The sequence below is a fragment of the Eucalyptus grandis genome, chromosome 11 (assembly GCF_016545825.1).
Source record: "Eucalyptus grandis isolate ANBG69807.140 chromosome 11, ASM1654582v1, whole genome shotgun sequence".
Taxonomy (NCBI): Eukaryota; Viridiplantae; Streptophyta; class Magnoliopsida; order Myrtales; family Myrtaceae; genus Eucalyptus; species Eucalyptus grandis.
In genome coordinates this window covers 34,754,292-34,781,793 of record NC_052622.1, presented here as the reverse complement: position 1 = coordinate 34,781,793, position 27,502 = coordinate 34,754,292, and the positions used below count along the sequence as shown (strand labels likewise).

The window sequence follows — 27,502 nt, the reverse complement described above, 5'->3', positions numbered from 1 at the left end:
TTAACTCCACGTGATCAAAGTTGGTCTCTACCTCGTTCAGGCAGTCGACAATTTTTGGGTTCGGGCAATCCGGTCGAAAAATATTGGGAACAACGCGCCGGCCAAGAATAAGAAAAGAAAAGGAACGAGGTGCCGCTAAGGAAATTAAAATTCTGCATGCATGTGGTCGATGGTGGTCAACTTGTAATGATACTGCCACAAACTTGTGTCTCCTAGAGCATTCAGATTAACGACTCGTTTTACTCGTGTAACCCTTATTTTACTATAATTAAAGGAAGGAAACGGGCCACTTTCGGGGGCACGAAGCGGCCATGGAAAGTTGAATCCCGGCCTAAATACCTTAATTCTTTTCTTTTTTTCAAGAGGAAAAGGTCATCTCCACTACTGGTCCGGTAATGCACGAATAATGACGAAATAAGGTGTGATTTGTACAAATCTCGAAGTGGAGGGAGAGAATAACTGCATTGGATGTTTGATTAAAGAAGCAATGAATGGGGTGTCGTGGGTTCCGAGAATCCGAGAATGTTTTCGTCACGAAGAAGAAAAGTGATCGATTGGTCAGAATGGCACGTCCGTTCATGTCGCTTGAGTTGCGTTTCACCTGCAGCCATCGAGGTAGCTCAGTGGCTCTGCATTCTACTGGCAATTCCTCATATGTACCCGGAAAAGGGCAAAGTCAAGAGTAACCCCCCATCGAGCACTCCCGTTTCTTGGAGGTTGTGCGTCAATAATTTTTTCTCTCTCTTGTAAATATTTTCCAATGGTTATCCGTCAGTGAAATTATTACCTTTGGGCCTGCATGTTTTCATTCTATTTTTTTGGTTTATGAACAGAAAATTTGTTTTTTTATTCCCGGAAACAAAAAAAGAACAGAAACGCGTTTGTTTGCGTTTTTGTTCAAAATCAAATTTTTTGTTCCCGGATCACAAAAAGAACAGAAATGAGAAACAAAAAAAATTTGTTTCTTGCTCCAGAAACACTTTTGAAGAAACACTTCTCTATTTTCTTCTTTTCTTCTTTTTTTTTCTTTCTTTTTTCTTTGGCGAGGTCGCCGACCCCCGGCGAGGCTCGGTCTCGCCCGCGCCAGCGAGGCTCGGCCTCGCCGGATCCGGGCGAGGCCGAGCCTGCCGGGGGCCGGTGACGCTCGGCCTCGCCGGATCTAAGTGAGGCCGAGCTCGCCCCGCCCCATCGGTGAGGCTCGGCCTCGCCCGCCAAGGCGAGGTCAGGCCGGCCCCGTCGGTGGTCGCCGAGGTCGGCGACCGACCAAAAGAAGAAAAAAAAAAAAAAAAATAAAGGAAAAAAATGAAAAATAAAATAAAAATATGAAAAAATTAAAAGAAACAAAAAAGAATATAAAATCTACTAAACGTGTTTCTATTCATTTTTTATTCCCATAACAAATTTACCAAACACGTGTTTCAAAAATTGTTCCCCTGAACAGAAATATTTTTTTATTTCTGTTCCCCGGAACAATTTTTGAACAAAAACGTTACCAAACGCGCCCTTTGGTAATCACAAAACATGGGTTATGATTAGGGGTGTACAATTAAGCCGGTTCTTGAGAGTTGTACTAGACTGCTTGAAAAACAAATCTAGGAACCGGTCCGTTGGAATTGGTCCGGAAACAAGTTCTAAATTCCACCTAAGAATCGGACCGAACCACCCTATTTTAGAATCGATTTTATAAGCTACAAAGTCAAAATCCTAATTTATTTTCTCCTATATTCTAATGTCAACACTCCTTTGTTCTTTATTTTTCCTCGGAACTCATTGATAGTCTTTCCTATTTCCCTAAATTTTCATGAATGAATTGGGAATCGAGTTTAATAATTTATATTTTATGTTATATGTTTGAATTTTTTATCATTAATATTTGTACGTCACTATATATTCATATTTTAAATTGTTGTTTCTGGCAAACAAGGATTTTAATTGTTCGTAATTTACTTTGAATTGTTTTGTTACTCATAGTCTAATATGATTTTGCTAAAAAAAAATGAACCAAAAAATGAATAAAAAAAAAAGAAAACAAGTTCTCAGGTAAATCTTGAAACCAGATTGGAAAAATAGGGTAGGTTCCAAAATCGATTCTAGGCAAACAAACTAGGTTTCAAGCTCCATTAGGAACCGCTTATAATATGGTAGGTTCAAAATCTAGTCGCCACTAGTTATGATATGGCGCAAACTCTTAAAATCTCAACCCATGTTGACACAGTTGCTCGGAACAGTGAGGTATTTCTAATTTAGAAATTGAACATTGTCTATTCAAATCTTGGCCACTCATGTGTATATTTCTCGGACTTAAGAGCTATTTGTATAAATTAAAGCTTTAATTGGTTTTTGAGATTTGCAAGGTATTTTATAAATCTCCACATTATCGGCTTTTCATTGAACTGTTCGGATTTTAAGTAATTTTTTTTGTAAGTACTAAAAATATGATTTTCTTGGTGTTTGAAACTAATCTACGGCAGCATTTACGATATTTATTCATTTCTTCCTTCATCATCTGCAATACGATCATCCATCGCTTTCAACCAAATGATCAAGAACAGTCAACGAGAATTTAGTTTGACCTGTCAAGTGAAATTCAAAGTGATGCCATGATATTCAAATAATTTTTAGAACTTTATTAGGAGTATACATACTTCCTTGAAGGACACGAAAGAGGGCCTCTCGAAAAAGTAGCATGAGGAAGAATTTGGGGTTGAATGGATGGAACGGAAAGTGGAAAAAAATAAGGGAGGGTTTAGGGCCTATTTGTTTTCACTTCTTTTTCTGTTTAAAAACAGCTTTTTTGTTTTTTTGTTCCTAGGAACAAAAAAGGAACATAAACGCGTTTGTTTGCATTTTTGTTCCAAATTTATTTTTTGTTCTCAGAAACACATATGGAATGAAACAAGAAACAAAAAAAAAAAATTATTTTTTGTTTCGAACAAAAGTTATGAACACTTTTTCTCTCTCTTTTATTCCATTTTATTCTTGTTCTTTTCTTCTTTTTTTCTTTCTTTTTCTTTGGCCGGTCGTTGGCCTTGGCCATGGCCGGCGACGCCGTCAAGGGCCGGCGACCTCGCCGAGCGTCGCTGGCCCCCGACAAGGCCAAGCGTCACCGGCCCCGCAAGGCCGACCTTGACCGGGGCCGGGCGAGCTCGAGCTCGCCCGGCCAAGGCGAGGCCGCCCGCCCTCGTCGACCGGTCGCCGGCCATGGCCGAGGCCGCGACCGGCCAAAAGAAGAACAAAGAAAAAGGAAAAGAAAAAAAGAAAAATAAGAAAGAAAATAGAAAAAAAAAAATAAAAATATTAAAAAATTAAAAGAAATAAAAAAAATTATACAAATTTACCAAACGTGTTTCTATTCTTTTTATATTTCTGGAATAGATTTATCAAATGCGTTTTTTGTTTAAAAATTGTTTCTTGAAGCAAAAATATTTTTTTCTATCTCTCGTTCCCATAAATAATTTTTAAACATAAATGTTACCAAACGCACTCTTAGCAACCATTCTCTTTCTCGAGAACAAATTTTATTCATAAATGATTTTTTTTATTCTATTCCTAAAAATAATTTTTTAATTTTTGAAGACATTTAGTAATCCCATCCATAATTTCTATTCTCATAATAGAAATGCATTTGTAGTATTCTTAAATTTATTTTTTTTGGTAAAGTAGGATTCTTAAATTTGTTTGTTTCTTTTAATTTTAATTTTCTTAATTTTCTATTTCTTTTTTTCCTTTTCAGTTTCTTTACCTCTTCCTCCTTCTTTACGGTCAGTCGCTAACCAAGGTAGTGGCTAGCGATTGGTTGGGCGAGCTCCAATGAGCTCGTCGTAGCCTCACCTAGCCACTAGGGGTGTGCATGGTCCGGCGGGCGGTTCCCGACCTAGAACCGGGAACCGCCCGCTAAGGACCGGTTCCAAAATTGGAACCGGGATCCACCTGTTTGTTGCATGGATCCACCCAAGAACCCAAGAACTGTCGGTCCGGTCCGGGTTCCCGGGTGGATCCATGGAACCAATCTTGACGCGAAACAATTTTGGTTTTCAACATAGAACGATTATGTGACATCAAAGTAAGCCAAAGAAAGAAAAACCAAATTTAAGTACGTGGAGATGCGGACGGCAGGAGAAGTAAACGCAACGAAATGGTGAAAGGATTAGGAGCCGAAGACGAAGGGAGTGAGATGAGATCTAGGATTTCTTTTAGTAATTCTTTTTTTTAATATTAAAAAGGTTCCGGTCCGGTCCGGGTGGGCGGGCGGGCGGATCCGCCCATGGAACCGGGAACCGGACCAGTACCCACCGGTTCTCATAAATTGGAACAAAGAATCGGACCGGTTCCCTCAAGAACCGCCGGTTCCGGGCAGTTCTGGTCTGGTTCCGGGCGGTCCGGGCGGTTGCCGGGTATTTTGCACACCCCTACTAGCCACTTGAGACTCCGCCTTTTGCTGGTTGGCAAGGCTTGGCCTCACCTTGGTTGGTTGAGGTCGATCTCACCTAGATCTAGTGAGGCTCTACCTCATTGAGCCACCGTCGAGCTAGCGACGATTCGATGAGGTCGTTGGCCCTCACATGGCCAATCGTCAGCTGTGGCTAAGGTCAACGACCAGCTAAAAGGAAGAAGAAGAAAAAGGAAGAGAATAAAAGAGAAGAGAATATGAAAAAAATTAGAATTGATTATTGGAATTGTTCCTAGGAATAAGAAATAACTTTTTTCCATTTCTTGATTCTATTTCAAATCTATTCCTAGAAATAAAAGTAGATTTTTGTTACTGGGAACAAAAAATTTACAAAACAAATTTCTGTTTTTTTTTGTTCCTGAAAAAAAAAAAAAACAGAATCATTTGTTCCCAATATGTTACCAAATAGGTCCTAAGATGTGTTATTATGTTTATTTTTTGTGGTCGCGAAATCATGTAGAAGAAATAAAAGGTCATTTATTTTCTTTTACTTTAATTTTATGAAAAGAATTTATTATATATATGTAGCATGAAGAATTGGTCGTGGAACCCATATATGGCGTTAGCTAAGGGTGTACATATTCTAAAAGAGTTTTAGGCTCTATTTTTTTAAAGGAAAAAATAAATTGAAAATATTTTAGAAAACAATTTCTTGTATCATTTAAAATATGGTTAATATTACGAAAAATCTCAAATTAGCACACTTGTGAAAAATTGATCATAAATTAATTTTTAATCACAAAAATGACAAATTTACTAAAAACTATTTTTTTTATCATAAAAAATAAAAATTGGTACATATGTTACAATTTACTAGGAGTGAGCATGGTTCGAGTTGAGCCAGTTCACCTCTTAACCCTAGGACCAACTCGCATAGTATTGATCTTTAATTTTTGGGACCGATGACCGATCCTATTGAGCTTGGAACCGAGGACCATACCGACCCAATGGGTTCGGTCTGGTTCCAGGGTCAATCTGGGACTAACTGATAATTTTTTAGTTGATTTTTGCACTTCTTAAAAAAACGATTGAGGACTAGACTAGAGCCAATGAGTTCGGTTCGGTTTTAAAGTCAACCCAAAACTAACTAATAATTGTTTATTTCATTTTTTGTACTCTTTAAAAGGACAACCGATGACCGTACCCATCCAATGGGTTCGATGATGAGCGAGGTTAGCTAAGAAAGGCAAGCGGTGATGGTCAAGTGGGGTGAGCGTTGAACAGAATGAGCATCAAATGTCAAGCAGAGAGCAACAAGCCAAGCGAGCATTGAGTGGCGAGCGGCACGAGCGACCCAAAATGAGTGAGGCGAGTGTCGAGTGACGAGAGGAGAAGTTGTTTTTATTTTTATTTTGGCAAATTGAAAACTAAGAGGACAAATAAGATAGAAGATAACGGATACTAGAGGAGGATGCCATAAAGAATTGTTTATACCTTTTTGGATGCCATGAGGACTCCTCACAAGAATACTTTTCTCATTTGTAAATTATGACTATTGACGTTATAAAAGACATTAGAAATCTAAGTTATTAAAAAATAATGTAAAATTACTTGAACTCCTCACTAAAGAGTTGTTTAATGTTGTTGACGTAATTTATTTTAAGGTTTTCTCTATGTAAAAAAATTATAAATAATATATTAGATATATATATATTTATATATATATTCAAGGTTGGTCCGGATTGGATTGATCCGGAACTCTCAGGACTGATGATCGACCCACACAGTGCTAGTCTAGGAATTCTAGGACCAAGGATCGACCTAATCTCCTTGGGAACCGGACCATGATCGGCGGTTGGGACGGTTCGGGGTCGGTCCAGGGGTTGACCCCGGACCAATGCCCACCCCTACAATTTACCTTCTATTAGTTTCTGTCAAATTATATTAATACCATGAAAAAGTTTCTGTTAAATTGTATTAATACCATGAAAAACTCAAAACCAGTATACTTGTGATAAATGGAAAGTAAAATCTAATCTAACATACTCGTTAGCTACCATGTGTCATCAAACTAAATGGAGATTAATGATGAGTAAATTTATTATAGACATGCTAGTTTTGGATTTTTTGTAGTTAAAAAATTAATTTATGGTAAATTTGTCATATGTGTAATGATTTGAGGTTTTTCGTTATATTAACCCTTTAAAATAATTAGTTGATATTTTTTTCATTTTTAACAACAATTTATCTCTAAAATCTTTCATAAATAATGAAAATATTTTTCTTTCATTTATTTTTTGGTAAGCGACTTATGTGATCAATTTAGAAAAATGTTTTTCAAATTATTTATTTTCTACGAAATAAACGCATATAAAAGAAATGTTTTCCTAAATTTTTTGTATTAGCCATTCAGTAGATCTAATGGAAACAAAAGCTAAATGAAATAATGTAAGAAGAAGCTCCATTTTGTGCGTTTGTATGAATTGTATTTCAACATATTTCTTGTGATTTTGTGTTCCACATTTGCAATGGCAGGTTGGCAAGTACCGCTAACGCACAATAAATTCACGGGAGGTTAGCAAATTATTGTCACCGGATTTTGATTCTAATTGCTCAATTCATTGAACCCGTGGTTACTTTGCCATCGATGCACTTTGGTCGATTTTTCAGTTGAACACTAACATGGCGTTCAATATGACACCTTGTCACGGCCAATAAAAAAAAGGAAAAGAGAGGATGGTGGGCCTCCTTGATGTAGAGGAATGCCGGCCCTCTCCCCGCGTCGATACAAAAAGATTGCCAACCCTCTATCGTGGTCATGAATGACCGTTATCAACCTTCATGATGCAAAAGAATTGATCGCTTTATTATTATCAATGATGATGGATCTCTACCCCATTTTATTTCGCTATTTTATTGTACAACTTGAATTTTTTTTCAGTTCTTTCTAGTCAACTTGCCTACGATTGCAAGATTATCCGGAAGATAATCGAAATTTTATTTATTATTTATTTTTTATGGTTCAAAATAAATTGCTATTCTTACGGTCGTGTTAAAGACCATCATATAATTATTTTCAAATTTTGCTAGTATAAGTGTAACAGTTTTTGAAGTGTCATGAGAATAATAATTTATTATGAATTACAAATTTTTAATATAGTGAATTTGATAATGATTTATAATTAATTTTTTATAGTCTAAAATGAATCCATATTCTCACGGCAGTAATCATTTCTCTTTCACAATCAATTACAGAAGGATGGAGGAGAGACCAATAAAAGTGTGCAGCTACCTCATTGCGAATGCGACGGTAAATTTTCCCGCGGACGCGCGGCATAAGGGCGCGTGGAGGAGAAGACGGACAGCCTGCGGGAGCTTTACAATCTCCATGAAACGAAAGCACCTGCTTTTTTTTTTTAATTTTCCCGAGCTTTCTCTTCTCCTCCTTTGTACGCTAAAATCGCGCTTCTCGATGCGTCTCTCTCTCTCTCTCTCTCTGCTTCTTCTTCCGTTTCTTGTTTCTCACACAAAACAAAACCCTACTCCATCCGTAGTCCATAGTAATCCACTCAGACATGAATGATTGAACACTGTTTTCGCTGTTCTTTCATCTCTCTCTCTCTTTCTCTCGCTCAGACATCCACCTCGTCCTCGCTCTCGCTGTATTTTCTATATATACAGAACAACCGACACGGGAGCAGCGCACGAACTGTTTGCTCCTCTGATATACGCATATATTAATGGAAGGGCTGTACGGACTGCACATTTCCATGGAGGGTCTACCGGAGGACCTGCAGGTTTCTCCGGAAGAAAGTAACCGTGGCCATCATGATCATCATCACCCTTTTGGTTTCGTTCATCCGCAAAGCGCGACGTCTTTTCACCTGAGCGGGTCGGACCACCAGCTGGTGCCGGGTTCCTCTGCCATATCCGATGCCGGGTCGAGCATGGTTGTTGTCGCAGACGGAGAAGGAGAAGAAGGAGAAGAAGATGACGGCGACGTTTCGACGACGCTCCGAGCTAAAATCGCTACGCACCCTCTTTACCCTAAACTGCTCGAGGCATATGTTGATTGCCACAAGGTATGATTATAACGAGTCTTTATCCTCCTTCCAGAAAGTGGTTTTTACCGTTTCGGAAGATCAGAGTTTCGAAGCGGCACTTGCAGAAAGCACATAGATGTCGTGTGTTGAATTGATTCCCGGTTCTTTTTTCTTTGCTCCGCCCACAGGTTGGGGCTCCGCCGGAAGTAGCCGGTTTACTGGACGAAATCCGGCGACAAAGTGACGACATTTCTATGGTCACAGGATCAGTTACCGATTGTCGCGGTTTGGATCCCGAACTTGATGAGTTCATGGTCTCTCTCTCTCTCTCCCTCTCTCAAGTTTCTGCTTGTTTTGAGCGAAACCCTAGTCGATTTCACTCAATTTCTTTCAGTTTTCTTGCTTTCGGACATGGACGTTTGACTTGGTGGCGCCAGTTTGGCTTTGTTTTGGTCTTTTTCCCTTCTTTTTGATCTTCTTCTTCTTGTTTTATTTTCTGGAGGGTAAAACATAATAATCTTCATTTAATTTTGTCATGGGCAACTCAAAACTGAATGTCATCACTCATTCGTCTTAATTACGTAGGGAACTTACTACAGCATGTTGGTGAAGTACAAATCGGATCTGTCAAAGCCGTTCGAGGAGGCAACCTCGTTCTTGAACACTATGCGTGACCAGCTCAACACTCTTTGCCACGGCTCGTCTTCGTCGACCAACTATCTTCACGGTCTCTCTCTCTCTCTCTCTCTCTCTCTCTCTGGGCGCTGTTCCCTAGAAGATGTCGTCCCTTTTTTGTCGGGTAATATACATTATAAACCACACGAAGAAGAAAAACTTCTCCTCGTTGTAGAAATTGACTAAGGAAAGCCTCCCAATGAAACCCTAACAAGGGAAAGGCCTTTTTTTTATCCTCTCTTGTGGGGAATGTGCATTCAAGTCCAATCTTGACATTAAATAAGAGTAGATGGTTGCTGGTGTCTTGACTCTCTTACTTATGAGTCGCGTTTAGCTTAGAGTCGGAAATAACTGACGGGCTTGCCTTGAGCCGCTCATAAGTAGACCAATATTGTGCTAAAAATACTAAAAATGATTTAAAAGGTTATGCGAGTAGTTTTAGTTATCTGCGTTGAGTATGACATATGCCTCGTTATATATCAATTTTGCAGACTACTTTTATATATACTTTATTTTATTATGTACACGAGTGGGAAGAGATGAGACGTATTTTTGAAGTATCAAAAAACTTAAATTGACTTTAAGAAAACATTTGCTATGTGTTAGCATAGTTCGTGAAATTTTTAGTTTTACATTACTTGTGTAATAAAGAATAGAACCTCCTTTTTAATCTGCCTCTTGAGCTTGTTTGCGATTGAAGAAGTTGGTGTTGATAGCCTATAATGGACAGTAAATTGTTGTGCATATGATTACGATCTTACAGCCAGTCGATCTAGAACGCTTCTTTTTATTTTTTTGAAAAGTGAAGTAGTTTTCACAGATGAAATAAATGATCGCATTTGCTGCGTTTACATTCTCTGTCCATGTTAGTGTTATGTTCAGATTGAATTCTCGAGATTGGCATTTGCTGGTAAGTTGCTGAGTTCCTTTAGTTTTCAGTCTTTTAAGCATCTAGAATGTCAAGACATGCTGTCCAAATTTTGTCTGGTAACTCCAATCTAGTTTTTCCAGGCTCTTTCCTTTTTTAAGGACAAGGAAGCCCGTCTAACATGAGAAAATTCCTAAAAATGGAAGCGAATGCTACAGTGAGTTCATGAGGCTGAAAAGGAACTTGGGAATGTCCAATGAATTAACTGGACTAAAATCGCCTGAAAGAAACCGGCTGCTGGTCCTGGCCAGGGCTTTCATACTCTATTTCTAATCACTAAAACAACTTTTGGACTCCAAGTCCCTGCAAAGACACTTGAAGTGCATCTCAGTATATATAATTCCATTACATGGACTGCGGAACAGATCTCTTTTCTCAGAAACCTTATTGGTTTAGACAAAGCCAATGTTGATGCTGTCTGATAAAATCTGTCGAGTGGCTAGTGGGTGTGTGTGAGAATACTGTTCATTGCTTTTGCATGTTGTGATCACCACTCTGTTCATTTTATATCCTTGCCACTATCATTACAGTTTTTGTGGGTCAATCCATGCTTTAAAAGACTGGAACCCTTTATTTACTCTCAACTTTTTTTGTTTAGAACGAGGATTAGTTCAAGTTTCAAGGTCCTGAGGACAATGACCCTTGCAACCGGCCATGGATAGAAATATTATTAACTTCTTGAAAGTTCGTTTTAAAGGTGGGCTTGTACTTGCATGTCGGGAGTTGAAGATCTAGAATTGTTCTCTTGCACGTGAAATAACATTAAGAATTCTTATAGAATGTTGAGAAAATAAAGGATAGTACATGAACTCATGGCCAATTGCCAATCATATCAACCATCAATGGTATGAGATTTTTTGTCGAACTCACATGGAGCCCTAATATGTTGCCTAATAGGCAAAGTGAAAAAGTGTTAAGAGTAACAAAATATGGCAATACTTGCTATTGTAAGATTGGTCTTCGTAATTGGTATCATAAGTAACTAAATAGATAGGTAATGACGTTTAAATAAATGGATCTTATTCAACATTTGGTAAAAATTTTCCACTAAAGGCAATAAACCATTTCCATAAACCCCATTTTAAAATACCTAGCAATACTCTACAATATAATGTCGGCTAGTGTGCCCGTCTTTCCTTTTCTAACTTCACTCCTTACTTTGATTAAATCAATTCGCCATCCATCTCCTGCTTTTGAGGCTGCATTCTTAATAGAATAAGGATTCAATCCATAGAAATCCACTGGGGACAGATGAACCTTGTCCCCCACTTGATGCTTTATTCTTCTTCTTTTTTAGTGCACTTAAGGAAAGATTGTGCATGACCTCATTGCCTCAGTCTATTTTTAGCATCTTTATGTAATAAAGCTTCCTCAGAAGCCTTTCTAGTGATGTGGTCCTCAGTTTCTGCAGTAATATGTTTTGAGATTATCAGCTTGAAATATGTTAAGGGCATAGTCATTGACTCAGTAAAGATACCGTGCATATGTGAGAGTTTACTCGGCTGCTCGAGTTTAATTAGTTTATTCGAACAATGTTCCAGGCCAGCCGTTTGAGTTTCTTTGTGAGCCTGCCGTCATCTCATTGAATTGCATGACGTATTCCTCAAACTTGGTCATATAAATGTTTCCTAATCTTGTGTCATAGATACCTCTGTTGGGACATGTTTATGTGATTAGCTATAGTCTTATTGTTGGTGCTCTGATTCATCAATCCTTTCCAAATCAGTATTAGCTGGATGTTCCTTTTCTGCTGCTGACAACTAGCAATTCCTTAATGATAAGATACATGATCATTGGTGCTCGGATATTCTCTATTTGGAGCTTTTTTTCCTTCACATCACAATGGTGATTGTAGACGAGTTTCATTATTTATAGAAGAACTGCACGAGTCAATGCTATGATTTTGGAGGCTTTATCAGTGCATTGCAAACCAAAATTGGACATAAGTATTACCTCAGTCTTTGTTGTTCTGTGAAAATTTGATCACTTGAATTGGGGCATAAATCTCATTTTGGTGCCTTTTCTTCCCTTGAGCTTTCTTTCTTCAAACCAAAAGAACCATAGTTTTTTTATCGTCATATGTGAGTAAGGGATGATGCAAGAATTGCTTGTGAACATATTGATGTCAAGGGCATATTATAGGTTGAGCTATGTCATACTGCATGGCTCTTCTCCTTTGGATAACATGACCTGCTGTGCTTCTTATTGTTTGGTGAGAAGTGTTGCGTAGAACCCTTCAACTGATGGTGTTGTAGGTAAAGAACGTCAGTGCATGGGAATCGTGTTAAGCAGTATTTGTTTTCAAGGAGCAGACATTATCACTTCAAGCGAAAATGCACAAAGTTAAAAATCTACCTGCAACTCTTTCTAATTTTTGCATCATATTATTATGACTCAGAATATGTAGGAGAAATACGGAAGTTTTTTCATGTCGAGGAGAAAATGGGAGGAGGCAATAGCAAAGCTAACTTAGCTAAGTACTTTCCACTTAGCACAAAAAAAAAAAAAGGAAAAAAAAAGGAAAGGAAAGGGACAAATCAAAGTGAGGAAGAAGTTGGTCCCGGTTTTGACGCTGCGCTGGTACCATTTGTCGAAAGAACAGGGAGATATGACGTCGTCTTCAGTCTTCTCGTCTTCTGCGAATTTCAGGGTTTCCAGATTTTTAAGGATTTTGAGGAGTACTTCTTTAGTTCGCATCTGACCAGGTAGGAGGGGTAAGTGTACGTTGGGTTTCAATTCTCTGGTTAGAGATGAAGGCTATACCAGGGTTTTCGATGGTGACGTCCGTACGTCCCGTGGACGCAACCCACTGAGACTCGGACTCAGACATCACCCGCCTCCTCCATCCTTTCTGTCTCTGACCCACTCTCTCTCTCTCTTTTATAGAGAGAGAGAGAGAGAGAGCAGGTACAGACGTGGGTCTTGTTGCATACATAAATCGCATCGGGTTCTGTGTACCATCGCCTGCACGGGACTTTTTTCCCATTCTGAGCCCATTTACTCAGTCCATGTCGAACTCTTTCGGACAATCTTGTTTGCGTAGGACCAGTTCTTGCCTTCCTGCCTGAAAATAATAACAGAAATTTGAAAAAATTGAAAGAGAAAATGTTGCCGAAGTGGGTCGGGTCTATTCGAGTGGAGGAGATGCTGTATGTTTAGTATGGTCGCGCCTTTGTCTCTTTCTTGGATGTGCTGCTCCTAGGTTTTGTGAGGGTATGTCCACTTGATTATCTCTTAAAGATTATGCATTATGACGTGAAAGTGACATTTGCCTGTGTATTTGAGGGTTTCGCACTAATGTATCATCCAGGATTATTCTTGTGTATCTTATGATTTGTAATGAGCAAATTCGAGAAATTAATCTTGATGAGCCTGGCGTTTTTCTGTTTTGTTACTAGTGACCGAAGATTGTGCGGGGTCATCCGAGGAAGATCTTAGTGGGGGTGAGATTGATGTATTGGAGGGCAGCCGGTCCAGCGAAGACCGGGAGCTTAAGGACAAACTCCTGCGCAAATACAGCGGATACATCGGGGCTCTCAAGCACGAGTTCTCCAAGAAGAAGAAGAAAGGGAAGCTGCCACGGGAGGCCCGGCAATTGCTGCTCGATTGGTGGAGCATTCATTATAACTGGCCATACCCCACTGTAAAACATCTGCACTCCATACATACTGGCCTAGTTGATGTGGGGGGTGAACTAATTGCGCTTGGTGTTCCTCAATGCATACAGGAAGCGGACAAGCTTGCGTTGGCAGAGGCGACGGGGCTGGACCAGAAGCAGATCAACAACTGGTTCATAAATCAGAGGAAGCGCCATTGGAAGCAGGACGAGAACACGCAGCCCGGCATCATGGAGAGTCTGTACGGACCGTTCTTCGCGAACTAGTGATGTCGGGTGTCGGGTGCAAGGTTTCTCACGTAGGATCACTGCTTTAATTAGGGGAACCTTGCCTCTTAGTTATCCATGCAATTGAAGATATTCTCCTTTTTCTCAAGTCGGAGGGCCTCGGCCATGTGTCCTAGCGTCGCCTTTACTGATTGGATGATTTGTCCAGGACCGTGACACGATCACGCCTGACGATTCCTCTCCTATTGATGTTCGTAAGTGATTGAATGTAACCCTGAGAGCAATGGGCGTGGTCATGATTAACTGTAAACCGCTATGCGATTCAACTCGGACAATGGGCCTTGCAGGGAAGGCCCATGTATACAAGTAAGCCCTCCTTTATGAATGGTAATGACCAAAGGAGGCCCTTAATGGATTCTCGAGTCATATAATGAGGTGGCCCCAGTTTCTATTCAAAATTCAATGTCGACCCCTTCTTATGTTACAAAGAGTGAGTCATGGATAATCTTCAGGTCGATGACATACTCGAAGAAGTCAAATGAATGGCGCTAATATTTATTCTTAAAAGCAAAAGAATTGTGAAACCTAGGATGAGTATGAAGTCGACGACGACCGCACATGACGAGTGTTGGCTAAGAAGTGGTTGTGTACCGAATATATCTTTAGAATTTTTCTGCTTCTGTGCATAGTCCTAGTGCGCTGTCCTATCGAGGAAATCCTTGCCTGTTGGATAACTCCGGCTTCTTTTGATGAGTTGGCTGAAGAATCAGAGAATCATTCATTGAATCGGATATGAGTTGGCGATTCATGGTGGTGGAGTCGACAGCGACAAGAGTGCATTCCAACGTTGGAATATTAGGAAAGTGAGGAGCCATCATTTCTGATATAACCATCGCACACTCCATGCTCAACTCTCCTTTTCGCATTATTTCCAACAAGAGCCTTCATTTTTCAATTTACATCTTCGTTCATTGAGCCGACAAATTGAACGGCGTCTGAGTGTATTACCATCGCCTAGTTATATTCAGAAGAGAAGGGTTATCGTAGAAAAGTCGTGGCTCTGTACGTGCGAGAATGTCAGTTTTCTGAGCTGCACAGATTAAGGTTAATAAAATTATTATTAGTTAACTTCAATACATTTACAAAAAGGAAACATGAAAACTTAGCAGTTGCAATGAGTCTATACAAGTTGAACTGACATAATCTTTGCACAATAGTGATATAAAAAGACAGTGAGGAACATGAACTCTCAGCCCTGCGGTCTGAGCTTGCAAAACGATCTTAACTTATTCATTTTGCAAAAGAAAAAAGACTAGGAAAGAGTAAAAGAAAGAACAAAGGAATACTGGGAAATCAACTGAAAACTCAATCAAAGCATGGAAGAACACAAAAATAGTCAATATCTCCTCATGCCGATGTTCTGCTTGGACTTTCTGCATCCATTTTGAGATGGAAAATGCATGTGCTCGATGGGTGCTTATCGTGCGAGGGCGCCAACCAGGAGTTCATTTTCCAGTAGTCGCTGTTGTTTCTTCTCTTTTCATTTCCATGGATCCACATCTCTTCTCTCTTGAGGTCGGTCCCGCTTCCCTCGGAGCTCGATATCAGGACTCTCCTCCAGTTGCACCAGATTCTGAGCATGATGTAAAGCATCGCCAAGCATATCAGTGCTGAGATAAAGACGATGGCTGCCACGATCCCTGCTACCTCACCTTTGGACAGTGACTTTTCCATTGCTTGTGAGGAGCATGATGCTAACGGTGGGCCGCAAAGGTCCTTGTTTCCTAGGAAAGAGCTGAGTCGAAATTTTGAAAAAGTTGGAGGGAGTCGGCCCTGGAGATGATTATTTGACAGGTTCAGCATGTGAAGACTTGTCAGTTCTCCTAGTGAAGGTGGAACTTCTCCTTGAAGCTGATTGGAAGACAAATTCAACCGCTCTAGCTTCTCCATATTCCCAAGCGAAGAAGGGATCTCGCCCGAGAATGAGTTCCAGCTGAGATCCAGGATCACCTGCAACTCAGTTAGCCGTCCTAGTTCGGACGGTATCGGACCTGTCAAGAAGTTCTCTGAGAGTCTCAGTTCAAAAAGCTTTGTGCATTGCTTGATTGTGGAAGGAATGGTGCCCGAAAGATTGTTCTTTTGCAAATCGAGGACGTTTAGAGCGATTAGATTTCCAATCTCCGGTGGAATCAACCCTGAGAGATTGTTGCTATGGAGGGAAAGCTTGAGGAGCTTTGAACAATTTCCCAGCTCGCCCGGTATTAATCCTTGTAATGCATTAAATGAGAGATCAAGCTCCCCAAGTTCTTCTAGTCCCCCGAGCCAGGACGGTATGGCGCCTGTGAAATTGTTGTTGCTTAGTAGGAGGTGTTCGAGTTTTCCACAATTCGATAGCTGAGACGGCACATTTCCATCTAAATTATTGAAAGAAAGGTCGAGAAATATGAGCTCGGTGAGCTGGCCAAGCTGAGAAGGAATGTTGCCAGTGAGATGATTGTGGGCAAGGCGGATACGGGTTAAATTCATTGACATGCCCAGTACGGAAGGGATGGGGCCTGAGAAGCTGTTGTTTGTGAGATCGATCGCGGTCAACAGATGTAATCCGCAGAGGGCAGTTATCGTCCCTTCGAATCGATTGTGGGAAAAGTTGATCTTCCTCAAGCTCTTCAGGAGGGAGAAAGATTCAGGCAGTGGACCCTCCAAGGAGTTATTGTAGAGCGTGAGCGTGCTGAGTTCTGATAGAAACTGGAAAGTGGGTGGTAAAAATCCGGAGAGTTTATTATCGGCCAAGGCCAGTAGCTGAAGCTTCGTGCAGTATCCCAAGCTCGGTGGGACCGGACCTGAAAGTTCATTCTGCCTCAGGTGAAGCACCACCAGATTCTTTAGCTTCCCGATCGTAGCGGGAATAGAGCCGCTAAAGTGGTTCCCGAAAAAATCGATTTCAGTCAAGCTCGTGCAGTCGGTCAGCTCTCTAGGAATGCTTCCGTTCATCTGGTTTTCAAACAGGTGGAGGATGCTCAGCTTGTCTAACTTGCCGAGTTGCTCCGGAATACTGCCCGTGAACATGTTATGAGAGAGGTAAAGATTCTCCATGGTGCTAATGTTCCCGATCTCAGGAGGTAGGACTCCGGTGAAGCTATTGTTGTTGAGGATAAGATCGGTGAGCTCCTGTAGCCTGTCGAGGCTCGATGGTAGGGACCCCTCAAAGCTGTTATCTGATAAATCCAGCTGTTGGAGTGAGGAACAGTTTATTAACTCCATGGGGAATTCGCCGGAGAGTTCATTACGAGCGAGAACGAGCTGTATCAAGCTGGAGGTGCTCGAGCAGAAGTTGTTTGGTACTCCACCCATCAGCTTATTATCGGATAAGAACAGAGCGCTTAAGTTCTTCAATTGGGTAGCGGAAAGGCTAATCGACCCGGAGAGGTTATTTTTCGATAAGTCGAGCGTTTCGAGCTGAACCAGCCCATTGAGCTCTCGAGGGATCTCCCCAGTCAGTTTGTTGCCGAGCAAATTTAAGTACCTCAAATTAGAGAGACCGCCTATTTCAGTTGGAATTGGTCCAGTGAGGCTGTTGTTCGCCAAGTTCAGAGTCTGCAGTTCCTTTAGCGATCCCACCCAAGAAAGAATTTCCCCTTCCAACTTGTTGTTGGACGCTGCAAAGATTTCGAGCACTTCGCAGCTGCTGATCTCTTGAGGAATCCGGCCGCTGAGGCCGTTCGTCTCCAAGTCCAGATACATCAGATTCTTCAGACTTCCAATCTCCGGAGGAATACTCCCATTGAATTGGCAATAGGCAAGACCTAATACTCTTAACTCCGACAAGTTACCGATGTCGGGGGTGATCTTGCCGCTTAAGAGGTTGTTTCCTATTCTTAGGACTTGCAACTTCTTCAGCAGGCCTAATTCCACGGGTATCTCACCCGAGAGAGAGTTGGAATGAAGGAGAAGCGACTTCAAATTTTGAAGCTTTGAAAGCTCGGGAGGGATCGAGCCGGTGAGGGAATTAGATGACAAATCAAGCATCTCTAGTGAAGTGAGAAAACCATAGTCGGGTGATATCGGACCTGACAGCCCAGAATTTGACAAGTTCAATCCCACCACCTTTGATTGATCATCTGAACATGTGACCCCATACCATTTACATACATGAGCTTCTGGAGACCAGTTGTTTAGAACTCCAGAAGGATCATTCAGTTGCGCCTTGACTTTTAGAAGCTGGAGGGCTTCTGACAGATCATCTCCTAGAGAAACATCAAGAACAGCACCAAGTATACTGAAGAACAGCAGGAGATGAATCATCTGACTGCTTTTCATTTCGGAGTGATGTGCGACCAGTTCAACGGGAGTCCTAACTTTAAGTGTTGTATGCTGATTCCCAAGATTCTGAATCTAGACTCAAGAAATTTGATTCCATGTAGAGTTTAGAATTTTAGCAGGCAAGAACCACCTAAAGTAGTTGAAGCTCAAGAGACAGAATCAGCAGAATGAGGGGTGACACAAGAAAGAGAGAATTTGCGGAGGGAATTTGGAAGAGAGATGGAAAAAAGTTTGAAGGGTTGAGGTAATGTGTCTTGGACTTTATATAGCTCTATTACTGAGTTGTTTATTGAGCTGTTAGCCACTTAAATCCTTGAGAAAGCGGTGTGCCTTTTTCCTCTTCATACTTGGGTAAAAGGTATGTGAGTTCCTTCTTCCTCCTCCTTTTCTGAAGGCAATGATGGCAAATTATAGCATGCTATTCAGCTTCTGAGATGAGGTAGTATGTGGGGGATAAGTTATTGTGATGGGCATGGCCAAAAAGACCAAAAGAGTTGGGAGAGAATGACCCCACTTTTACCTACTAGACAATCCAAGAAGTGGACCTTCCCCTAGGCCTATGTTTGATATTGAAGTCTATGTCAACTTAAGATTCGATCCGTGATCAATATGAAATATAGGATGATAAGGAAAAGATGAACAGATCTTGCGTTGACAGTGATACAATACATACGCTTCAGAAAATCAGATCGGTCTTGTGGCAGAATAGTATGATAAGATGATAAATTCCATTTTTTTTTTAAATTCTGTGAAGAACTTAGATTTTGCATCCAATAGCTCAGAAAGAACACCATACATCTCTCTCTTTTCTCTCTCAGTGCCCATAATTGAGAGATTTGATCAGGTGACTTTCAATTATTTGCCTAATTAAACAGGTACAAACCCATTAACTCATGGATATTTTGTGCTGCTCTGCAAGAACATATAAAATTAATATCAAATAGACATTTCACACTCTTACCACTAGGTGTTTCTTGGTCAAGCAAGTTACTTGCAGACACTAATATGAAAGAAATTGAAACCGTACAAAGCTTACTCTAATCACGGTCAACAAATTATTTATCCTTTGTTTTAGTGCTTCCCATTCCCACTTTTTGTCCGCATACTATTCTTCCTGGTCTTATTCGGTTTTGAATCTTGTGATCTGCAAATTCGGACATCGGATATTCTCTTGCAACCTAAACTACCTAATATCCAATTAAATACAGGAAAAGAACAGAAGACCAGAACAACCACACTTGAGTCCGGTTCACCACAAAAGGATCACCCTTCAATAATGTTGACCCAAAGATCATGTGAATACTTGCCTTTTCACATTGAGAAAAAGAGAAAAAAAATCCAGTATTGGCCATTTGCATTATATAGTTATACCAAGATTAGAGAGAAGGAGAGAATATTGCCTCAACATAGAGCCAAACAGATGACGACAAACAAGTTCATATCACAATTCGACGTTCTTGGACAGAGATAAATTGTCTTCCTTATTTTTTCAGTCTAGCTCTCTATAACTCCGTCGACTTTGCTTAGTTTCTCAGGATTTAGGCAGAGGCAATCTATATGGATTGAAGATCCCCACAGGCTTTTTTGTCCCAGCAATATCTCCAGACAAGGAAACAGAAAAGTGCTCGAATTCACCAGGACCATTTGTTACACTAAGGCTTAAAGTTTCACTTTTTATGCTTTTCAATGAAGAGAATGTCACCCAAAATGCTTACAGATACATTCACCTTCTCCTCCACTCTCTCTCTCTCTCCCTCTCTTTGTTTTCTTCTTTAATACTTCCACTCACTCTTCAAGTGCGGTAGCATTCATGCATGCTTACAAGTCAAAAACACCAGCTTGCATGCTCAGCAGATTTCAAAATCCTCTTTTGCCTTGTACCAATAAAATGAAAGAACGTAAGAAAAATTCCATAAATATTCTTCCCATTAGAAACAGACAAATTAAGAAAACAGACAAATTCCTGTGAATCCATCAGAGTTGACTTAACAAATCCTCCTCCTCCTCTATTCTATATTTCTCGTTTAAAGAAAAGAGACTCCAAGCACTTACTGTACAAATTAAACAAAGAATGAGGGGACTTCTTGGGTATGAAACTTTAGCGTTTTGATGACAGATGCAAAGACAAAAAACATAGAGCCAAACGAGAAGGTAACATTATTGAGCACAAGTAACATTAAACAAAAGCCATGCAATAACACTTGGTTGATGGTCATGTCTGAAATAAATAATGAACCTAATATTCTTGCCTTTCAGGTTCAGCAATTGTGATTGTGATGGTTGAGATTCACTTGATATAATATGTTCAACGACAGGGTAATGAAAAGAAGGAAAATGCTATGAATAAGCCGATTAAGAGCAAAATTTCTAGCAGAATTTGACAGAATTGAGGGCATAGAGGCTAAGAGCTTTTTTCATTGTAATCTTTCTGCTCTTATTTCCTTCTCTGCCTCTTTGTCTCAAGTTTAATTTGAAAGGTATCAGTCAAACAACCAGCTTTTGATCACTTATGACAACTTAACTGCCCAAAATTATATGTCACAAGAAAAATTAACTATTGGTGCCTACCGCCAATCATTTAGGCAGTCCATGTGATCTCCATGTGAAGTAGCATTTGACTTGTGTCGGTAATCTGCTTCAGATTGGTTGGAGATTGCTTAGCTGATTAGCTCATAAAGTATTGACTTTTTGTTCGCTTATCTTTTTGTTTCTACTTCTGTAGCGAACCCCAACCGAGACGTCCTTTAAAAGTCTCTTTGACCATTGAAAGCCTAACATCATTTTTTTAGTTCATCGCACAAAGAAAGAATCTCAACGTAAAGGTTATCCGGTTGGGTGCCGATCTAAGATTGGTTGGTCAATTTCCATCATGACTCCCAATTCTCAATACTCGAACACTAACTCCATCTTAGGGTCAACGCTAACTTCATCTTAAGGACGAAAAGGATGAAAAGTCAATACTTCTATTGACATGCGCAAAACCTTGGCATTTTCGTTTAATCACACCTTTGTCACGTTGAGAAAATTTCTTCCTGTCAATCATTTTCCCCACCTTTCGGGGGTGCAAAGTGGGTAAATCAACGTTGGCATGCCAAGGTTTGAATTCAACAAAAGGGGCAAAGTGCAATTGGGTGATAATGGACGAGGGCAATTTCAGTTTGGGGATTCGTCTAAGGTTTCCTTGGACCAAAAGCCATTCGACTCTAGGATCATAGTGCTCTTGTGGGCCGAACATACATCCACATAATGGTCCTCCCACAATCGTTTGAAGAAAAATCAAAACTCTAGGTAGAGAGATGTCTTACGGATACCTCTGATGACATGATGAACACGAGATTGGAATGTGCAGACAATCTAAAGTGATGATAAAAGTAAAAATATGGCATTGTATATAAAACCTTTTTGAGAATGCTTCTCGTGTTTACAAATGCTAATAGCTCTTCTTTTTCTATTATGCTTAAACATAAGCCACTGACAAAATTCTTCCCATGGCTGAACATGCCGATGCAATTTCTTATACAAGTTTTGTTACTTCTGTATACTTCAAGCAAAGTCAATAATCAACATAGTAAATTTAAGGAGAGTGTTATTTTATTCGTAGAGAACTAGGCATGTGCTAGGGACGTGATTGGAATCCAGAGAAAAAAATACAGACCAGTCAAAGCCGGTTAGCACACTCCAGATACAAGAACAGGGCTAGATGAATACTCTAAATTTGCCAAAAATGAAACCTGAGAAGAACACTCCAGCAAAAGGAAAGTGACAGACGATAATGCTAGGCATATTACAGTTGAATCGGAGGCCTGTTTAACAGCAGTGCATAAGAAACTTGTGAAATAATGCAATGAACTGTGAGAAAGACTTCTTGTACTTTTTTTTTTTTTTTAAATGTTCAATCGTTGTCAGTTGTGAACTGTTTTCTTTATGGCACGTCTCAGCAGAGAGATGCCAACTCTATCTCCAGTGTCTAAACTACCCATAGGATCCTTCAATAACCTTCTATTCTGATGTGAAGAATCTCCACTTCAACTATTCATTCACCTTTTTGGCCTACAAATTCGCTTGGTTAATCCTATCTAGCCTTACATCCACCCTATCTGAAAGATAGTATATGCATGGAAGTACAAAGTTTGAAGTGATTGTCTCATGATTTCAACTAAATTGTTCACCATTCATTCTGCGGTGAAGGGGTTCGAAGTAAAAATTCTCATGAGGATGCTTGAAAGTGACCAGATGCAAATGACACCAAGAAACTGAAGGACATTCAAAAGAGTACTTAAGGAGCTATTTATTGCCAGGTTGTTTGGAGTCACTTCAGCTCCTCTCACAGTAAAGGACAGGGCCGTCACCAGCTGTGCTGCTCGGTTTAGTTGGTGCAACCTATAAACCTGTTAAACCACAAGAAACAACGTATGGGTGAAAAATTCAGTCCTTTCTCTTTCCTCCATAGGTTTTAAGTGCCAATTGAAATCACAAATAGTGGCCTCATAAACATTTAGAATTCCATGCTGGCTATTCAATGGAAAAACAAAGATACAGACCTTCAATAAGACTACTTGATCAAACAGGCTAATTTTAAACTGATCTACAGATGAGCAATCTAAAGCACTGCATTGGCCAATTCAAAGACCCTCCAACGAAATCACCTGATGAGACATCATGGTATGGTATCACTCACCTGAAATAAAATGGGTATCACAGGCATGGAAGGGGATTTGCAGTATCTTGCGTATTGCTCGAATGCAAATTGGACAGTAATACCGACCAGATATGGAGCAAGTGCAGCAGAAGCTGCAGGGCCGGTCCATGGCCATACTAAGCCCATGGTCACCATAGGAACTGTAAGACTAAGCACCAGGGCAGCAACTGAAGAGATCCGGTGCACCAATTGTGGAGCCAACCCCTTCTTTTCATCTGCAGAGGCAGACGCCAAAGGCCTTCGCATACGGTCTATAAGTAGAAGAAATATTGCGACACCGCAGTAGAACAGAGCTTCCGTGAAGAACAATATGAGGAAATCTGCAATCATAAAGCCACATCTGAAGTGAGAAGGAAATGAACTAATATGTGAACAGAAAACAGAGGAACAACTGATGTCTGCTATTCTCATGGGGAGTAACGAAACATGTGTCAACATAAGTTTCACTTACCTGTCAGCAGAGAGTCCTCAAATATAGTACATAGTATTCTCCGGAGGTAGAGTGAAGGGAAAATAAAGGACGTCACAAGCACAGCTGGCCCAAGGATCCATTGTAGGTTGTTCTGATTCCCCTGTGGGTAAACCGTAAGAAGTTTGTCCTCCCTTCCATATGGACGATTGTAAAATGATAATAGGCCTGGTTTTCCATCAGTTCCCTCAAAAGGGACATACAAGCCGCTCGAAGAAGAGGATTCTTCAGAGGGAATGAGAAGATTTGTCTCCTCTAAAGCATCTGAATCAACCTCGCTGTCTTGTGCATGCCCCACTGAAGTAGCGCAGAAAGTATTTTTCCCATTTGGGAACTTTCTATTCGAGATGACTGCTCTATCGAAGAAACCATGAGCCTTGACAGCTTAAAAAAGGATAGAGGAAGAAATCAAAACCATCGTTTAATCCAGTATTAATAGATAACTGATGATGACCAGCAAGATCTTGACAGAAATAATATATAGTACAATGGGAATAGCCAAGATTTTTGAACTTTGAAGTTGAAAACTAAAGTAGCTAATTATCAGAATCCAGCTGCTTAGATCATTGCAAAGATCCTTTGATCAGATGTGCCTACACATCATACAGATAAAACTTTTGTAGTTCCAGAAATTACCTGGAGAATTACTCAGCCAGTGAGTATCAGATGGGTGGCTTCCGCATGGCACTCTTAATAGGCCGAGCTGGCAATGAAAGTATCAGAGTTTAAAATAAAATAAGAACCAAATTTTTTAAAATAAGAGATATCATTTCAAAAACATAGGATCACTGAACTATGAGAAAATTGTTTTCTCTATAAAGTAGTTTACAGTAAAATTAGTAGAACACCAAATAATAACTAATTGGAGTGCCCTCAATATAACCAAAGAAGGTAACTTGTTGAACACTAGAAAGGAGAGTGAAAACACGAGGACACCATATGTTGAGTTAACACAATTGCAGTTGCCAAATCCCAGTCTGGATCTATGAATTAAGAAAAAGATCCACATTCACATGTTAGAACTTTGACAGGATATATGATCCTCGTCCACAAAATCTTAGGATTGCTAGCACCTTCCTCATCCAGCAATTCAATACTCATAAAAGCTTAAGATGCCGAGATTGAAAGCCCAACAGAAAAAAATAGGAAGTGATTATCATTATCAACTTAGTATGTTGCAGTAATTCCCAAAAGGGACTATAAATAATCAGTTCACTGAATATGAGCAAATGGGGGAAAAATGCATCCTTCAGTAAACAAGCTTCTTTTTGGAAAATTGGTAAGTCATGTTGTAAGGACAAGGTCAATCCGATTTCCCACTTGAAAGCTTTAAAGCAACTTAGCAACATTCATGAGACAATCAGAATCCTTGAGAGGAGCAGTCTAAAGCATTCTATACTTCTCAATCCATCTCTTACAGCAAAGAAATTTTGTAATTGTAACAAATTTCTCACCTCTGCCACTGTATTGAATATCCATTGTAGTCCAAACACTTAAAAAGAATGTAGTAATAAATGTTGGTCATTATATGCAGGTTCATTATACTCTCTAGAAGTTGATACCCTCTCAAGGTCTTAGCCTCTCATGAGTCTGTCTTCATACATTTAAGCATTTAGATGATAGAAACTTATAGTAAAGCCCAAAGCTAATTTTATCTCTGAGATAGATATTTTAGGTTTGCAGTTCTGCTCTAACAAAAAGCATTCTCTATCAATACCATTGCATCTTTCCACGTACATCTCATGACACACTTTTCCGTACTTCAAGGATCTAACGCCTGACACGTCCATAGATGTTTTAGTACTAACTTTGGAGCTCTAATCTAACTAAACCTTAATTTCTTCAATATGAAACATACCACATTCATTGTCATCTTTTCACTCATAGAATCTCACGATCCTAGTGGTGAATTTCACCATCATAAAACCTAATCCACTGTCCTCAGCAGGATGCAAATCTTAGTAACCTTGAATATGATCTAACTAACTCTCCTGCAGTTCATTTACTCAGAATTCATTCCTGAGGTGACTCTATCCACAGATAATTAATTGTCTAGGAGTCAAATCCAAGTTTCCAACAGCATTCATTGAGTAATTACCTATCTAACACTGGCATTCTGATCATTCGACCAACCAAGAAAATAAGCATTTGCACCATCCTCTTGAAACTAATCCAACATTATCTGTAGTTGTCCTCCCATTAGCAAGATGCATTAGAAGGCCGATATACTGCCGACATAAGGTCGAACAAAATGATAGCACCTGGAAATAATTCTGGGTTCACCATATAAATAACAGATGTCAACAACAATGAGAGCATCCAACAGAAAGCCTCCATTGGAGCAACATAAAAGCAAATGATGCGAAAATCTGAGACAGTCTTTGAGATTCACTGACCAAGCCCATCCTGATGCCCAGTCTTGCAATATCATCAATATTAATGACATGGTACACATCCATCCACAGAGAAAAAGGAAATGAAAGATTGCGCTAGTCGAATATACATTAACCTCCTGTAGGGGTGGTGAAAAGAGAATTCTCCAGTATAATAGGAACTTATCCCAACATGGAGCCAAAAGGACAAATTGCATACCACACCTCACCCACCCACTCACTGGTTCTTAATTTTCCGGACGATTAACTTAAGTCGCAGCCTCCTTGCTAAAAACTATTTATGGATTCTCGATACGTTTCCATCCTATGCCCTCACTGGAACCCTTATCTTAATTCTTCAGAAAATCATACTTTTTGCATGAGAATTCTACTCACACCCCCCGATAACAAGCACGGATGGCTAAATCTTGATGACGAAAATAATCCAAGAAATTGTAGCCATCATCTACTCACCACCACCAAGTATCAGATTGACAACCCACAAACAAAAAAGCACGCTGAATGATGCACATAAATTCAGCGAAAAAAAAAATCAAATCTTTAAGCGTTAAGCGTAACCTCGACCAGACCAGGTCCAATCTTTTCTCAATTCACCTGGAAAATCTTGGGCTTGAAGGGAGAAGAAACAGAAGTAGCAACACAGGACACCGGAGAGGAACCAGCTCTGACCACCATCTTTCTCATAAGGACGAAAGCAACATGGCCAGTTCCAGTTCAGACAGAGTCGCCACCGCATGCCGAAAGGAATCGGCGCGACCCCATTTCGTTTTCGAGGAATCCTGGAATCGCCCGTCCTGGGATTTTTACAAGGGAAGGAGGAGGAGGAGGAGGAGGAGGAGGAGGGGACGGAATAAAAATCTATTCTTTGTCCTTTGGAAGGTTTCGGAGAATCTGAGGAACAGGGTTTGTGAGGTGAAGAGGAAGCGACTGCCGCCGGACCCGACGGCTTAGAAACGGCTGGTTCCACCATGGGTTTTATACCAAGGACGAGCGAGATTTTACGGCAACCATTTTCGGGAAAAAATCAGGCTACCCTTAGCTAAATTTCCTCTTTAGCCGGATATCCTATTAAGGAACGTGACCAAGGTGTATTGTATGCTCAATAATGTTTTTTCACGTGGTTTGGTAGATTAATGTTATAAATCGGTGTTCACGTTTGTTCAATTTAATCAGGTGCATTCGGGAGAGAAAAGAAAAAAGAAAAAAGAAAAAAGAAAGATGATTTTCTCTATATGTATGTTATGTTTGTTTAAGTCTTGAATTTGTACATTTTAGACGAAAATTCATTTCCACAAACTTTTGTAATCAAATTACTCGTTAATATGCGCGTATGCGATACATAGTCAAGAAAATTGAAATAATCTTCTGCATTCTTTTGTTTTGAAAAATGAACGGGCGCAATATTATTAGGAGATAAGTTAAAAAGATGAAAAGGACAAAATAAGGTCTTGAGTGAAAATCGAAATTAAGGTAATCAAGGGGAAAAACCGACGACATTTATAATTTGTTTCTGAGAATTACACAGATGAGGACCCTTGCATGTTTTCATTTGCCTCTTATCAAAGGAGTCATTATCATTCGCCGATTATTTGGTCAATTAGTTTATATTCTTTTCTTTTCGGTACCAGACGAAAATACCCAGAGCCCTTCGGGCCTTCAAAACTAGACAATGATGTCATTGAGGGGGAAATGAAATGCGATCCACGGGCCACAAATGCGAACAAGATCGATGTCGAGTCCA

At 40.0% G+C, this 27,502-nt stretch overlaps 2 protein-coding genes and 1 non-coding gene across 4 annotated transcripts; 1 reads left to right on the top strand and 2 right to left on the bottom strand.

Moving 5' to 3' along the window:
• The first annotated feature begins 7,858 nt into the window (after positions 1-7,858).
• Positions 7,859-14,028, top strand: LOC104426249. The gene is made up of 5 exons (XR_005547555.1): positions 7,859-8,472; positions 8,622-8,747; positions 9,019-9,160; positions 13,435-13,679; positions 13,764-14,028. It is a non-coding gene; the product is annotated as a homeobox protein knotted-1-like 6 (transcript).
• A 1,047-nt stretch (positions 14,029-15,075) lies between these two features.
• On the bottom strand, positions 15,076-18,634 carry LOC104426248 (LRR receptor-like serine/threonine-protein kinase GSO1). The gene has a single exon (XM_010039240.3). The coding sequence runs from the start codon at positions 18,195-18,197 to the stop codon at positions 15,288-15,290; it is 2,910 nt and encodes a 969-aa protein (XP_010037542.2). The 5' UTR covers positions 18,198-18,634; the 3' UTR covers positions 15,076-15,287.
• A 3,547-nt stretch (positions 18,635-22,181) lies between these two features.
• Positions 22,182-26,728, bottom strand: LOC104426247 (hypothetical protein). Of its 2 annotated transcripts, none has more exons than XM_010039239.3 (5): positions 26,356-26,728; positions 24,005-24,071; positions 23,351-23,752; positions 22,879-23,219; positions 22,182-22,588 (listed from the first exon to the last, which is right to left on the bottom strand). In XM_010039239.3, exons 1-5 carry the CDS (start codon positions 26,443-26,445, stop codon positions 22,373-22,375), a joined length of 1,116 nt encoding a protein of 371 aa, XP_010037541.2. In that variant the 5' UTR covers positions 26,446-26,728; the 3' UTR covers positions 22,182-22,372. The 2 variants fall into 2 exon arrangements, with proteins under 2 accessions (XP_010037541.2, XP_039161563.1); XM_039305629.1 differs by having other exon boundaries at positions 22,447-22,588; positions 22,847-23,219.
• Positions 26,729-27,502: the final 774 nt, after the last annotated feature.